A 15,506-nucleotide genomic window follows, 5' to 3' on the forward strand; every position below is an offset into this window, starting at 1 on the left:
TTTTTTCAGTTCTACATTATTAAGTTTGACGATTCAATCTTTTGTCTCTGCAGAATTCATTTTCGTAAGGTTCAATAAATAAAACAAAATCATTTTCGCGTTTTTTTCGGATCGAGGCTTTTACAAAATTACAAATGGTGCAAAAATTAGACTGTATCGTTGTTCGATGTTATTATGGTTTCTCTTTGATCTACTGCTGGATACGAATATATCATTTTCCTAAATTCAACAAAAAAAACATTAATTTTTGTACGATTTTACAACTTTTTAAAGGTAGAAGTTTTTTGTTTGTTACTTGATTAAAGTTGGACCAATGAATGAACAAGTTGCTTTGATTCCAAGTGATCCATAATGAAAGGTATAACTCACTCTCACTATATGAAAAAATAAATTTAAAAATACATATATATATATATATATATATGTACATATGTTCTTCGTTTTCTAAATTTTACTTCTGTATCTCATATTTTGGTACGAACGGGGTCCATTCCATATTTGGGGCTCCTAACTTTTAAGCTATATTCTTCCTCACTCAAACGGGAAATAATATTTTGTTACTACACATTTGTATAATAAATTAATTTGAGATTCACAGCATGGAGATAAGAGGAAACGTGTAAGATCAGATATTTTTGTTCATTTGTTCGCATTGATGTTTACCAGACGGTCCATCGTTATCGATGATTATAATCAACAAAAATCCAAACAAATGAACATCTTAATCAGGCCTTAATGATTTCAATATTTCATCATCTAACTAGATAATGTTTAGTACTGTATATTGGACGTGGCGTATTATAAGAAAAGAAATCGATTTTAAGAACAAAATGTTTAATTAATAAAAAAAAAGATATTAGTAAGAAATTTTCTTTTTTGGGCCAAAGTAAGAAATCTACTTTTTTTAACATATTAATATACACTAATTAAGAAAAAAAGCCTGGAGTTGTCGTAAAAAAAAAAAAAATGCCTGGAGCAACTTTATACATCGAATGAGCAACCACCGATGGAAGAACATGGTCATCTAGTGACACCACTTCTAGTGTTATTGAAGTTGTTAGTACTTAGTATCATTCATTATATGTCATAGCTATAATTATTATTATCATTATTGCATTATTTGAAACTAACATATGAATATATTGAGTGGATATGATTCTTTTTGATTCGTTGCAGGTTTGTATATATATATGATAATAAATTAACATGATAGCTTTAGATTTTATTTTATTTTGGTATATGAGATAGTTTGAGATTTTGCTAACTAACACTGTTTACCTTGAACAGCCATTTATATTAATACATATTAAGACGTAAACCATTTTTCCAAGCGGATATTGAAATTCATAAGCTAGTACTCAATCTCCTCGGCCATAATGAAGTCTTTGGATGATACGGAGAAATAATATCTTCATCGTGATTGCAATATGGTATACATGTAATGTAATGTTTAATGATTAGTGAGTTAGTGTTACTATCTATAAATCAAGTTAAGATTATCCAGTTATAATTGTGAACAAGTACTCTCCATACTGCATATTTTATATATTAGGAGATTTTTTTGGCTTTTGAAATGTGACCAGTTATAATAATTGACCGTAGTTATGTCTTCATCGATCCTCACCTCACCTGCTCTAACTATAACTAATGATGTCTAAAAAGTCACATGCCGTGTACAACAAAACATCATCTACCTTATGTGCCTTTGAATAATATACATAAAGGTATCTTATTCAAAGAGTAGGTCAAAAAGGTAATGTAATTAATAGTAAATGATGTACTGTGAAGAAATTATATCCAATTTATTCTTGATGAAGAGTATAAATACAGAAACGAAAGAAATTGCCGACAAGTTAAGATTCTAGTGGCTAGCATATATAGGTGGAATCATGAAAAAAGTAAAATTATTCACAATACAATGGTGAAATGATAAATAAAAAACGACGATCATATGATGACTGATACGTCATATATAGAAACAGTGTGGAACAACAAAATAAAATGAAAATGGAAGGTTAGATAGTTGCAGAATTGCATTGTCAAGTATATGTGTTCTGTTCTTAAAAAAAACAGTACGTATATATATGTGTGTTCTAAGAATAGTTTTTGTAAACTATGCATGTTCTAAGTATAGTTATATCCTGTCTTTAATTTCTAATATATAAATACAATTATACATCATATCAAAGTTGTGAAATAAAATTATGTATTTTAAAAAACATTATATGAAAAAGAAATCAAAAACATTTGGATTATATGATCGGGACATTGTCGTAACGTAGTTGAGACGTAAATAACCTAATTCGATTTATTTTATATGTTTCCCACAATTTATTACACGTAGCAATGCAGCTTTAATTTGTTTTTAATTCAGCCAATATGTGTATATGTAATGTCTCCAGATGGCGCAAACCTAACTACTCAGTATTAAATAAAGCCAAATTGATATTGATTTTGATCATTGCGGTGATTGGAATTCCACAATTAGACCAGACTTTATTGTAGCAAATCAGCAACTAGCATTAAAGTAGTATAAAGTTAACAAAATATCAGTAGTTAATGTATGCTAATTAATCTATTAACATAAAGTTTCATCTTTTTTTTGTCAACATAAAGTTTCATCGAAAAGGAGAAGTATGCTAGTAATTTTAGAGCTTATACCGCATGTTTTACTGTATAACAATAAGTTATAGCTGCAGGCAATAAGCAATCATTATATTTGCTACTTCAATTAATTTAACGAATAAAGTGTAGATCCCTTTGTTACTTGTGAGTGAAGTATGTGTCCTATGCAAAGTGAACAAATTAATCTAATTATATATTCTTCGTCTTTACTTTCTATTTCAATATAACATCACTTGTTATGTATGTAGGTACCGGTGAATTTGTACATATATTTATGTAAATCACTAATTCAAATCATTAAATTAATTTATGCTTACATGTGACAGTATAAATCTGCAAGTTGCAACAATGTTTTAAAGCTAGCTACATTTTTGTGGTCACACTTTATTTTTAAACAATAATAATAATAATCATCGTAAAGATGTCTTTATCCAGTGCTGAACCAAAAAATAACAATTGTACGTTAGATATCGGATTCAATTTTCTGGAAAAAAAGTTTCTAACGGATTGTGTATTCAATCTTCTTAAAAATTCAGCGTGACATAGGTGAACTTTTATGTCATATTTTTTCTTGGGACGATATCATGAATTGCAATACGAAAAGCGAATTATTTTATTTGTTGTTTGAATCAGTTTCTGAAAATGTTTTGACGACATATAACCCTTTTTTTTCTTACAGATATAACCCATTGGCATCATTATCTATCGGTGAAATTAGCGGAAAATGCAAAGATTTGACCTTGCTCCATAAGTTTTGTTTTTTCCTCAATCAATGAAATGAGCAATATTTGAAGAAGTTTTTTTATTTTTTCATTTTGGCTGATAGATGGTCCAGACACATGCATTGGACCTTGATGTGGAATTCGATGGCTTAGTTGATAAATATCCATTGAATTTTGCCTTAGTATAATTTTTTGTCGTTGGGTACAAGAAACTAAAAAGATTATTCTATTACACTACGAAGTAACAATAGGTTTTAGGATTTAAGATTCTTCTATTACAAGATATCCTCATATCCATCAACTATATTGTAGAATTTTATACAGTCGTTTATATTTAAGAAATATTGAATCACTACTCTACTACTATCAAGTTCCTTAATTAAATAATTCTTTATCATCAACCTTTTTTTTGGGTTCAAACATCAATTTTTTCTAAACGGTTTTATTTGTATGAAGTTTTGAGTATAATGTGAGTGAGTCACGCGCATGGAAAAACCTTAAAGTGACAGACTGTCACGCAAATAAAAACAACTGTGGAGAGTGGAAACCATTAAGATTCACGGACTCGAAACAAAGAAGGCAACTTGCACTTTGAAGCTCGACAAGATTTACCATTTGATAAATAATACGACACCGTCACGGGTCACTACCAAACACTCGCGCTTATTGGGATCTATGATTCCTTGTTTTTCTTTTTCTCCCCTTAAGAAAAATATAATTTTTGTCACCTTAAGTACCATTAATTTCGTCCCCGAAAAATTAACTGCATCCGAATTGATTATCAATAACTTCAGCTCATTTTTAATCAAAGTGAATATATCACATGCCTCTTACTCTTAGTTAGTAAACATTAAAATTATTACAACATGCAAAGAATAAGAACAATGAGTTAGTTTACAAATGACAGAAAATCTTATTTGAGCTAGAAAGTAATATAAATATTTCGAAATCACATATACATATTAATAAAACACTGTTAATTCACCAGTTCAAAACAAAATATTGTCCACTTTTTGATTTTAAAAAAGGAAAAAATACATTACGGTGTTGGACGTGGATAATACACATACCATAAATCAAATATTTCGTAGTATTGAAAAAGCATAAATCAAATTTGGATATGGGGTCGCCTGCCTGAAACATTGTGTACTCAAAAGAATATATATACTTACAACTAGTTTTATACCCAAAAAAGTAAATTTATACGCTGAGGCAAAATAGATGAAGAAAAAGCAAATTTATATACGTTGAATATTCGATGTGCACTTTTGTATAAAGCTAAAAGTTAAAACCCACTCGCATGATGCAAGGTTCATATTTTGTTAAAGATGATGCAAGGTTCATATTTTGTTAAAGATGATGCAAGGTTCGTTATTTTTAAGAACTACTTTTAAGTAAAATAGATTTAAGAAATATAAAAGAAGTAAAGAACAGAGGTCATAAATCCAAACACTATCTACATTATCGACCGTATGGTCCGTATCCTTATTTATTCCCTCGAAGACCGTATCATCTCTTTACATAATCTCAATATTCATAGGTGGAAATTTTTTCAATTATTATAAGGTAATAATACAATCCTAGATTATTTATACAAACCACGGAATCTTCAGCGAGCGTAGTAGCTCATTACTATATAAGTAGTATCACTAAAGCAAAGAAAAAACATCCCAAGAATCGAAACACAACATAATGGGGTCTTCTTCTCCACTAACAAGACGAAACAGAGCAGCGTCCTCTGTTTTTCTTATCTTTCTCTGTTTCTTCATTTGTTACTCAGATTCATCAAATGCTCAATCCTCGCCGGTTTTCGCCTGCGACGTCGCCGGAAACCCATCTCTCGCCGCTTATGGATTCTGCAATACCGCTTTGAAGAGCGAATACCGAGTCGCTGATCTGGTCGCGAGACTTACGTTGCAGGAAAAGATCGGGTTTTTAGTGAGTAAAGCTAACGGCGTAAGTCGGCTTGGGATTCCGACGTATGAATGGTGGTCGGAAGCACTTCACGGCGTTTCTTACGTCGGACCCGGCACACATTTTTCCGGCCAAGTTCCCGGCGCCACGAGCTTTCCTCAGGTCATACTCACGGCCGCTTCTTTCAACGTGTCTCTGTTTCAAGCCATTGGCAAGGTAAACAAATTTGATCCATTTTCGACTTTATATTTTATTTTTCGTCCTTTGCTTTTCTTTTTGTTTTTGGATAATGTAAATATCTCAGTTATTACGCAACTGGGCCTCTCTTTTTCTCTCTTTCGTTTAGTACAAGTAAACACTTTTCAACACGCTATACGACGTCGTCTTTGTACTTTCTTACCAACACTGAAATTTCCCACATTTTTATTGTTTTCCGTGTCCTTGATTTATAATTCCTGGTTCAGTTTCGGTAATACCACTCGGTTAGTTTTGATGCGGCTTCGGTTCTTTCCTTAACTCAAGTGACTTTGATTTTTTTAAAACATAATTATTCGGTTTCGGTTTAGGTTTGTTCGGATATGAAGAAAAACAAACCTAAATCGATTTACGTGTTTTTTTTTTTATTACGAATTAAAACTGGTTTTCTCAGTAAAATTTCAAATTGGCTCGGTTACACCAGATTTGGTACGCAGAATGATTTTTTTTTTGGGATGACAAGACAATACAATTGTTGGTTTGGTTAATGAAGGTTGTGTCGACGGAAGCGAGGGCTATGTACAACGTGGGATTAGCCGGATTAACGTATTGGTCACCGAATGTGAACATATTCCGAGACCCGAGATGGGGAAGAGGACAAGAGACTCCCGGAGAAGATCCATTGCTTTCTAGCAAGTATGCTTCTGGCTACGTTAAGGGTCTTCAAGAGACTGACACCGGCGATGCTAACCGCCTCAAAGTCGCCGCCTGCTGCAAACACTACACCGCTTACGACGTCGATAATTGGAAAGGCGTAGACCGTTACAGTTTCAACGCCGTGGTATTCACTCAAAACCTTTTAAATCTATTATGGAAAAAAAAAGAAACATTTTGAGTGTTGAATACTAGCTGTTTTGTCAGATTTAGAGTGTGTGTTTGATTAGGTTGGGAATTCGGATCATTTCTAGTTATTTTGGTATTAGGACAATTTGCTATGAAGTTTTCTCACTTAAGTATAGCCAAATTGATTGCAGTTTGGTTTTCGGTGTGGTTGCTCAATTTGCTCGTTGTGACCGGTTTAGTACTAGATTTAGGTGGGATTTTGAGTCGGTTATTTTGCTTCAGGTTCTGTTTAATCATCAGAATGCACAGCCACGGATTTCATAATATTGGTTGGACCAAAGACATTCTTAGTGTTTGTACTAACTGTTTTTGTGTGTTTGTTGGAGTAGGTGAATCAGCAGGATATGGATGATACGTATCAACCACCGTTCAAGAGTTGTGTGGTTGATGGGAATGTGGCGAGTGTTATGTGTTCTTACAATCAAGTTAACGGTAAACCGACATGCGCTGATCCTGATCTGCTCTCTGGTGTTATCCGCGGCGAATGGAAGTTAAACGGGTAAAACATCTGATCCCATCATCATAGTGTCGAATTTGAAATGGTTTCAGGTTCTGATTTTGAGTTTTTGTCCGGTTTTTCTAATTTTTGTAGGTACATTGTTTCGGATTGTGATTCGGTAGATGTGTTGTATAAGAACCAACACTATACCAAGACACCAGCGGAAGCTGCAGCTATATCTATCAATGCAGGTTTGGACTTGAACTGTGGTTCGTTCTTGGGTCAGCATACACAGGACGCGGTTACGGCCGGTCTGGTTAACGAGGCAGCTATCGACAAAGCCATTTCGAACAACTTTTTGACACTTATGCGTTTGGGATTCTTCGATGGAGATCCCAAGACGCAGATCTATGGCGGATTGGGTCCTAAAGACGTTTGCACGCCTGCGAATCAAGAGCTAGCCGCAGATGCAGCGAGACAAGGCATTGTCCTGCTAAAAAACACTGGAGGATGCTTACCGCTTTCTCCTACAGCGATCAAAACGCTAGCCGTGATTGGACCAAACGCGAATGTCACCAAAACGATGATCGGAAACTACGAAGGCACGCCGTGCAAATACACAACACCGCTTCAAGGATTAGCCGGGACTGTATCAACAACATATCTACCAGGCTGTTCCAATGTAGCCTGCGCGGTGGCGGATGTAGCTGCCGCCACGAACCTAGCGGCGGCTGCAGATGCGACTGTGCTCGTGGTGGGTGCAGATCAATCGATCGAGGCGGAGAGCCGCGACCGTGTCGATCTGAATCTTCCCGGAAAACAACAAGACCTTGTGACCCAAGTGGCTAAAGCAGCAAAAGGACCGGTCTTGCTCGTTATTATGTCCGGAGGAGGTTTCGACATTACCTTCGCTAAAAACGATGAGAAGATCGCCGGAATCTTGTGGGTGGGTTACCCCGGAGAAGCCGGCGGCATCGCCATCGCTGACGTCATCTTTGGCCGTTGTAATCCAAGTAAGACTCTCTCTATCTTTGTGTAATTGCAATGCAAAGTTCGATTAGCTTAAACCAGAGATAACCGGATAAATTATGTTTTGAAGGTGGAAGATTGCCGATGACTTGGTATCCACAATCGTATGTAGAGAAAGTTCCGATGACGAATATGAACATGAGACCGGATAAATCAAACGGGTATCCGGGTCGGACTTACCGATTCTACACCGGAGAAACAGTTTACGCCTTCGGAGATGGCCTCAGCTACACCAAATTTAGCCACAGCTTAGTGAAAGCACCACGGCTCGTTTCTCTCCGTCTAGAAGAGAATCACGTTTGCCGATCTTCGGAATGTCAATCGCTCGACGCGATCGGACCGCACTGCGAGAACGCTGTCTCCGGCGGATCGGCGTTTGAGGTTCATATTAAGGTACGGAACGGCGGAGATAGAGAAGGAATTCACACGGTGTTTCTATTCACGACGCCACCGGCGGTTCACGGATCGCCGAGGAAGCATCTTTTAGGATTCGAGAAGATTCGATTAGGGAAGATGGAAGAAGCGGTGGTTAAGTTTAAGGTTGAGATCTGTAAAGATCTGAGTGTTGTTGATGAAATCGGGAAGAGGAAAATTGCTTTGGGTCAGCATCTTCTCCATGTGGGCGATTTGAAACATTCCTTGAGCATTAGGATCTGATTCCAATAATGGATTGTTATTCTTTTTGCAATTTGAAAGAAAAATTATAAATATGCTTATTGCTTAAGCTTATGCAAGTTGGGTAGAAAAAGGAATAAAAAGGAAATTGTGAATCTCTTATTTTTCAGTTTCTTTTGTTAATAATGTGTCCCATTTCGGGTAATATCGGTTACATGTTATATATGGATAGTTCGAGTTAAAATTACCATCGGAATTATCTTGCTTTTTTTAAGCGACCATATCATGTATTTATATTCAATCAGATTTGGATTTTAGGTACTTTGGACATTCTGTTAATTGCAAGTAATCTTGACTTTGAATATATTTGTGTAGGTATGTTTGTATAATTTAGATAATTTTTAAATTTTTCAGTTACTCCCGGATTATTATCTGAACATAAGATTCTTAACCCAAGAGAACCGGATACTTGGGTTGGGTACGGCGTATAGTCGGGTAAGTACCGGGAATCAACGAATAACTTACCGGTTTATTTCGGTTATCCCCGGTTGATTTGAAAATCGTTTAATCTCTGAACAGAATATAGTCACGTTTCCTTATTTTTCTGAAACTGTAACACTTTTCCGGCAAACACACAAATCAAACCTAAAAAGCCCGAAAGAAAGATTTGAGAAAAATCTTTTTAATGAAAAAGGAGCAGACAGGACTAAAATTCGCTTTTCTGAATCCACTAGGGTTTTGTTTCCACCGTCCAATTCGCATGAACACTTGAGCAAAAAGGTCTGATTCTCTCTCTTTTTTTTTGTCAAAAACTGGGTGAAAGAAAGAATTGTCGAGGTTTTTGTTTCATGGTGGTGCTGAATTATCAGACGGCGTGGAAGTGGACGGTGAGGACTTTTTAAAGGCATGGCGCATAATAACGGGTACGTGGTTCTGACGGATCCTTCGGCGGTTGTGACGGTGAAGAAGAAGACGCCTCAATCGTCACGGAATTGGGTTCGTATAGACGCGACCGGACAGAGTGAGACGCTCGATGTCGACAAGTATGCTATCATGCACCGTGTCCAGATCCACGCGCGAGATCTCCGGATTCTCGACCCGAATCTATCTTACCCATCCACTATTCTTGGCCGAGAGAGAGCCATTGTGCTCAATTTGGAGGTCGGGATTGTTCGATTCTCATCTAACTTGTTCTTCAGACATTGGTGGTTTCTGGGCTTTTTGTGTGTGTGTGTGATTTTCAGTGTGATTAGTTTTTTTCTTTTTTTTTTGGTGGCGGGCTGATGCAGCATATCAAGGCGATCATCACTTCCGAAGAGGTTAGTTTTTGGAGTAGACCGATTCGATTTTGATTTCTTGTGGAAGTTTTTGGAGTAGACCGATTTTTTTCGTAATCTTCAGAGGTTCATGTTGAAAGTTTGTTCTTTCTAGTACTTAATCTCTCATAATACTGACACTGAGCTTGAGCAATCACTGAGCTTGAAAAAATTTGGCTTCTTCACTAGTGTTTTCAAATATTCACAATCTCTTTAGAGAATTAGGGTTTCTCACTCCGTAAATAATGTTTTTTTCATGTCTTAGCTCGATGATTGTCAATGATGATGAACCTTTTCTCTTCTTCTAGTAATGACTCAACATATTACATTACAGGTTTTGCTTCGGGATCCATCAGATGAAAATGTTATTCCCGTTGTCGAGGAGCTTCAAAGACGCTTACCTGTTGGAAACGAAGCACACCATGGTCAAGGAGATGGAAAAGAGAGCTCAGGTGCACAAATTGACGGTGAAACTGGTGAAGAAGATGGTACTATCCCCACAGCTTTTCAAAACACTTCAAATCCGTATCAGTTTCTTTTTTTTGGTATATTGAAATGCCTGCTTGTTGCAATGCAGAATCCCCATTTGAATTTAGGGCGCTGGAAGTTGCTTTGGAAGCAATCTGTAGCTTCTTAGCTGCAAGGACAACAGAATTAGAAACAGCTGCTTATCCTGCTTTGGATGAGCTTACCTCAAAGGTAGACACCTCAACGTATAATCATCACCAGTGGTCCAATTTCCAACAGTGTGTTTACATTAATCTTGTAGATTAGTAGCCGTAACTTGGATAGAGTTCGGAAATTGAAGAGTGCCATGACTCGGTTGACAGCTAGAGTTCAAAAGGTGAGCAAGTATCTTTCCTTTAAAATATTTGCGTAGAAAGGCAGTGTTGTCTCTTAAAGTTTGTAATAGAAGGAATTTAAATAGCTCCATCAATATTTTTGCAGGTAAGAGATGAGCTCGAACAATTGCTGGATGATGACGATGATATGGCGGATCTTTACCTTTCAAGGAAACTTTCTAGTGCTTCTTCACCGGTTAGTAGTCCTGGTGAACCAAATTGGTATCCTACTTCCCCAACAATAGGTTCTAAGATTTCAAGAGCAAGTAGAGCGAGTCTAGCCACAGTTCGTGGGGATGAACATGATGTTGAAGAACTTGAAATGTTGCTCGAGGTTGGTTGTTACTGCACAAAGGCTTATCTTATCTACCTATCTTCGAGTCACATGTGAAGTCTAAAAACAGATGTTTTCGATTTCTTTACAGGCATACTTCATGCAAATCGACAGCACTTTGAACAGATTAACAACAGTTAGATTCTTGCTCTTTTGTTTCCTGTTATTTGGCCCAGTCCTTTTTTATCTCTCATTTTTTTTGATTTTGATGCAGCTACGTGAGTATATCGATGACACAGAGGATTACATTAACATCCAGGTAACAATAAACGAATCCTCTACCTCTAATCTTCTTTTTTCACATTTGTTCTTGAAATCTGAATTTTCAAAATATCCGAATCTAAAACCTATAATCATTGATTTTGTTTCGCAGCTAGACAATCATCGTAATCAGCTGATTCAGGTAAGTGAATGTTGAAAGTCGGAGGTTTTTTTTTTTTTATCATCGTCTTGGGCTGCTCGTCTTGATTATCTTCAAAATCCTGCAGTTGGAGCTTGTATTAAGTTCTGGAACCGTTTGCTTATCAGTGTACTCTCTTGTTGCTGGCATTTTCGGGATGAACATTCCATACACATGGAACGATAACCATGGATACATGTTCAAATATGTATGATACCAGATCTCGATTTGCTTGATAAAGAAATGAAAAATCTCAGGATTTACCTAAGTGTTTTTTTTTTTTTGGGTTGCAGGTCGTGATCCTGACGGGGACATTTTGTGCAGTCTTGTTCGTGTTCATAATGTCGTACGCTCGGTACAAAGGGCTTGTGGGATCTTGATGGGTGATTTGGTAGAGAGATTTTATGAGTAGAGGAAGTTTAAAGAAATCGACAAACAAAAAGCTGCAGAAGCAATTGAGAATTGTAATTGTAAAGATGAGCTTTACTCTATACATCGATTCGTTACAAATAGAGCCATATAGAACAAAGTTTATTGCAAGCCAAAACATTCGTTACAGTTAGAGGCTTAGAGCATCCTCCTACCAACTATACAACTTTTGAGATTCTGCGATTAAAGATATGAAAAATATACATCCAACTCTCAAGAATCGAGTATGTGGTGTCTATTTTGAGTGTCCTCATGACTTTTTTTTTTTTTAAAGATGATTTAGGTTTCCAGAAAATTGTGTGCTTCCTTTTTTTTTTTTTTGCTTTAGCTAGGTTTTGGGTTCTCTCCTTAGTCTTCTTCTCTTTGTTTCTTTTCTATTAATTTTTCAGCTTCAAATAGACACAGTGAGGAAGAATGAAAAGAAGGTAGAAGGCTGGGGCCGGACTTGGGCCTGTTGTTGTCTTTTTGTTTCGACATCACCTGTTGTTGTTTACGGGTCGGGTCAACCTAACGCCTGGACTATCCAACAAGGGGAAGGGGAAGTTGTTGAACGACGCCGTTCAATTATTAGCCAGAACCAAAGTTAAAAGGGGCAACTTAGTAATCTACATCTCATTGTTACCGTTTTCCTCGATGACGTGGCTTCTTCTTCTACTCTGCTTCACCCCGAGTCTCGAGACTCGAGTCATGACTCGTGAGCGACTTTTCTCTGACGATTCAGAAACTAGCCGTTGAAAACTTCAAACGGTAAAATTTTATAACGGTAACATGGACTACTTCAAAGTTAAACGGCTAGATTGCGAAACCAATTCTATAAATAATGGGGTTAGTCCTCCCAATTTCTCTGCATCGTAGAAATAAGCTAACATTTTCTCAAAAAATTCTCTGAGTTTGGGGAACTAATTCCAAGTTAAGCTCATAATCGAAAACTTCCCTCTTCTCAAACTCTGTGTTCTACTCATCTGAATTTTTATAAGGTATGCTCATAATCTTATATTTTTCTCTTGTTTTTCTATTCATCTGAATTTTGTAATATTTCGAAATTAATGGAATTTTCCCCTCTTGATTCTCTTACTCTGTTTTGTCATTCGATTCATCTGAATTTGTTTAATCTGTGCTCATAAATCTCAGCTTTTTCTCTGAGTTCTAAAATCTGTTTTGGTTTTCTATACATCTGAATTTTGTAAGATTTTCAAATTAATCGAATCTTTCCCTCTTGATTCTCTTACTCTGTTTTGTCATTTAATTCACCTGAGTTTATTTAAGTTGTGCTCATAATCTCATCTTTTGCTCTTGTTTCTAAACTCTGGTTTTGGTTTTCTATTCATCTGATTTTTGCAAGATTTCGAAATTAATGAAATCTTTTGTTGGACCAATTTGTTTACGCCTACATATTTCCCTCTTGATTCTCTTACTCTGTTTTGTCATTCGATACATCTGAATTTGTTTTAAGTGTGCTCATAATCTTATATTTTTCTCTTGTTTCTCAAACTCTGTTTTGGTTTTCTATTCGTCTGAATTATGTAAGATTTTTAAATCAAAATTCTTTTACTCTGTTTTGTCATTCCATTCATCTGTATTTTGAAAATTTCTCCTTTCTTGTTAAAGGGTTGGTATTCGTAAGATTTCACCAAGGGAATCCCTTTCTCTAATAGATAAATAAATTATTATTCTCTCTTGTTTCTTTTACTCTGTTTCGGTGTTGGATGCATCTGAGTTTTTAATTATTTCCCGCGCTTTTTTTTCTGTTTATATCTGCTGCGATAACAGAAAAAGGTGAAAACTTTACAACAAAAAACTAGCTCTAGTTTTGCAGCAAATCATGCTTTTTTATGAACTTTTTATGCCTTCGTGGTTTTGATTGAACCTCCTTGTTCTTGAGACATCGACATTTGATTGTTTTTCCAGCATTTTTCTCCATTTTATTGTATGGTAAATAGTAAATTTTAAGTGTATTTTATCTAATCGGATTAGTGTAAAAATAAGGAAACTGTGGAATGAGGGAGTGTAGAATAATAATGTGTAATTGTTGTAAATGGTTAACCGGTTTGTGTAGTATTGATGTTTAATTGTTGTACACCAATCATCAGTGTACTGGATGTTTAATTGTTGTACACAATAACACAAATTATCGTGAAATGGGTAAAAAATGGTTTCCTTGTCCTGGCAAAGTCCTCCTGTATGCTAAGATGGGCCTTCATCGTTATAATTTGCTGCAGGTCTAAAACTCTTGTTATCCACATGCTCTATATACTATGCTTCTACAATCAATTTCTTTCTTCCTGATTTCAGGGTACAAAGTTTCAACTCATTCGCGTAAAGAAATATACATTTTCTCAATAGTTCTCTCCTATTGGCTCTTACTATATAACTTTGGATGCAATGGATTCAGCTGCTGGTTCTTCGCTTCAAACTTTTTAGACTAGAGTATCAGAAGAAGAGGGTGGTAAATTTATTCTGACGTGCAAGATTGGAAGAATCCAAGGTCAAATATTTTTTTCAATAATTTTTCCTTTGTATACAAGGAAATCAATCATCTCAACTTAATTGCTGATTTAATAATATTTGTATAAGGGGAAACAAGCCATGGCAAAAGAGCCCCATGTATGGGTTACTTAGCTTGGCTGAGTGGCCGCCAGAGAATCCTTTTGAAAAATGTTAGCTGGTAAGATTCAGACACACAATTGGATAATATGTTTTGCCTTTTGGTCAGGTGAATGAATCAGAGCTGCAAGACAATGGCTGGATTCGTCTAAATTTGGAACTTGCTGTTGCCACCACCACTGATGGGATAGGGACTGTGGTCTCTCCAACTTGTTGGAGATTGTGAACGTGACCATCAATGATGACGGACGCAATGCCAAAAATGCAATAATCTACATAAGGTACAATCTACAAAATGCAATTATAGTTAGAAGGGCCCTGTTCAAGCTGGCGGCTGCGGCTACACGCGCGGCTGACATACGAACAACAAGCGCGTCTAAATCTCTGCGGCCATTCGCAATTGTCTGAATAAATTCAGCATTTTGTTTCGGACGCAGGGATATCTAGTAAACGAACACCCGCCCTAATGCTGCGGGATACGGGATGCTTCATGCTCGTGGGTCAGACTCAGAGTTCAGAAATTATACCAAAACACCCTAGTCCTAGTCTCGTTGCTAATTAGGATACGGGATGCTTCAGTCTCAAGGGTCAGAATTGTAAAGATGCGATTGACACTTCTAAGTTTATTTTAAGCCAAGAAGCCATATCATATAATTACAATTAGAGCCATATAAAACAAAGTTTATTTTAAGCCAAGAAGCTTCTGGCTCATATTAGCATCCTACAAACTATACAGCTTTTGAGAATCTGAGTTTAAAGAAATATACATATATATAATCTAACTCTCAAGAATCACGGTCTATGCAATGTGGTGGCTATTTTGAGTCTCTTCATGATAAATTTTTTTTTTTTTTTTTTTAACGTCTTCAGAAAAAATTGGTGTGCTTGAGCTACGTTTTGGGTTCTCCTCCTAATTTTTCAGCTTCAAGTAGAGAAACAGAGAGGAAGAAGACATGCAATGAAGGGCATGCAATGAAGGGCTTGGGCCGGACTTGGGCCGGTTTTATGTTGAAATCACTTGTGTTGTTTATTTCCCAGTAAGTTCAGTTTTAAAATCCATCTACGATGCGGGGGCTTCGTGATCTCACAAGTGAAAAAAAATTGTATGCATGCGAACGAACTCCGTAAACTCTCTATTA

At 36.2% G+C, this 15,506-nt stretch overlaps 2 protein-coding genes and 1 long non-coding RNA gene across 6 annotated transcripts; all 3 read left to right on the top strand.

The window, feature by feature from the left end:
* The first annotated feature begins 4,875 nt into the window (after positions 1–4,875).
* Positions 4,876–8,674, top strand: LOC18012570 (beta-D-xylosidase 4). Its single transcript, XM_006394074.2, has 5 exons — positions 4,876–5,477; positions 6,010–6,297; positions 6,689–6,858; positions 6,952–7,811; positions 7,898–8,674. Exons 1-5 carry the CDS (start codon positions 5,040–5,042, stop codon positions 8,482–8,484), a joined length of 2,343 nt encoding a protein of 780 aa, XP_006394136.1. The 5' UTR covers positions 4,876–5,039; the 3' UTR covers positions 8,485–8,674.
* Positions 8,675–9,054: 380 nt separating this feature from the next.
* Positions 9,055–11,863, top strand: LOC18012517 (magnesium transporter MRS2-2). Of its 2 annotated transcripts, XM_006394075.2 has the most exons (12): positions 9,055–9,222; positions 9,312–9,603; positions 9,732–9,761; positions 10,093–10,246; positions 10,336–10,457; positions 10,528–10,602; positions 10,707–10,934; positions 11,026–11,070; positions 11,149–11,193; positions 11,308–11,337; positions 11,423–11,542; positions 11,628–11,863. In XM_006394075.2, exons 2-12 carry the CDS (start codon positions 9,349–9,351, stop codon positions 11,712–11,714), a joined length of 1,191 nt encoding a protein of 396 aa, XP_006394137.1. In that variant the 5' UTR covers positions 9,055–9,222; positions 9,312–9,348; the 3' UTR covers positions 11,715–11,863. The 2 variants fall into 2 exon arrangements, with proteins under 2 accessions (XP_006394137.1, XP_006394138.1); XM_006394076.2 differs by having other exon boundaries at positions 11,026–11,193.
* Positions 11,864–12,576: 713 nt separating this feature from the next.
* On the top strand, positions 12,577–15,431 carry LOC112083527. 3 transcript variants are annotated; one of them, XR_002897665.1, is made up of 4 exons: positions 12,577–12,740; positions 14,056–14,248; positions 14,477–14,648; positions 15,290–15,431. It is a non-coding gene; the product is annotated as an uncharacterized LOC112083527 (long non-coding RNA). The 3 variants fall into 3 exon arrangements; XR_002897664.1 differs by lacking the exon at positions 15,290–15,431 and adding an exon at positions 14,805–15,113; XR_002897663.1 differs by lacking the exon at positions 15,290–15,431 and having other exon boundaries at positions 14,477–15,113.
* Positions 15,432–15,506: the final 75 nt, after the last annotated feature.

The sequence above is a fragment of the Eutrema salsugineum genome, unplaced genomic scaffold, assembly GCF_000478725.1.
Source record: "Eutrema salsugineum unplaced genomic scaffold, Eutsalg1_0 scaffold_6, whole genome shotgun sequence".
Taxonomy (NCBI): domain Eukaryota; kingdom Viridiplantae; phylum Streptophyta; class Magnoliopsida; order Brassicales; family Brassicaceae; genus Eutrema; species Eutrema salsugineum.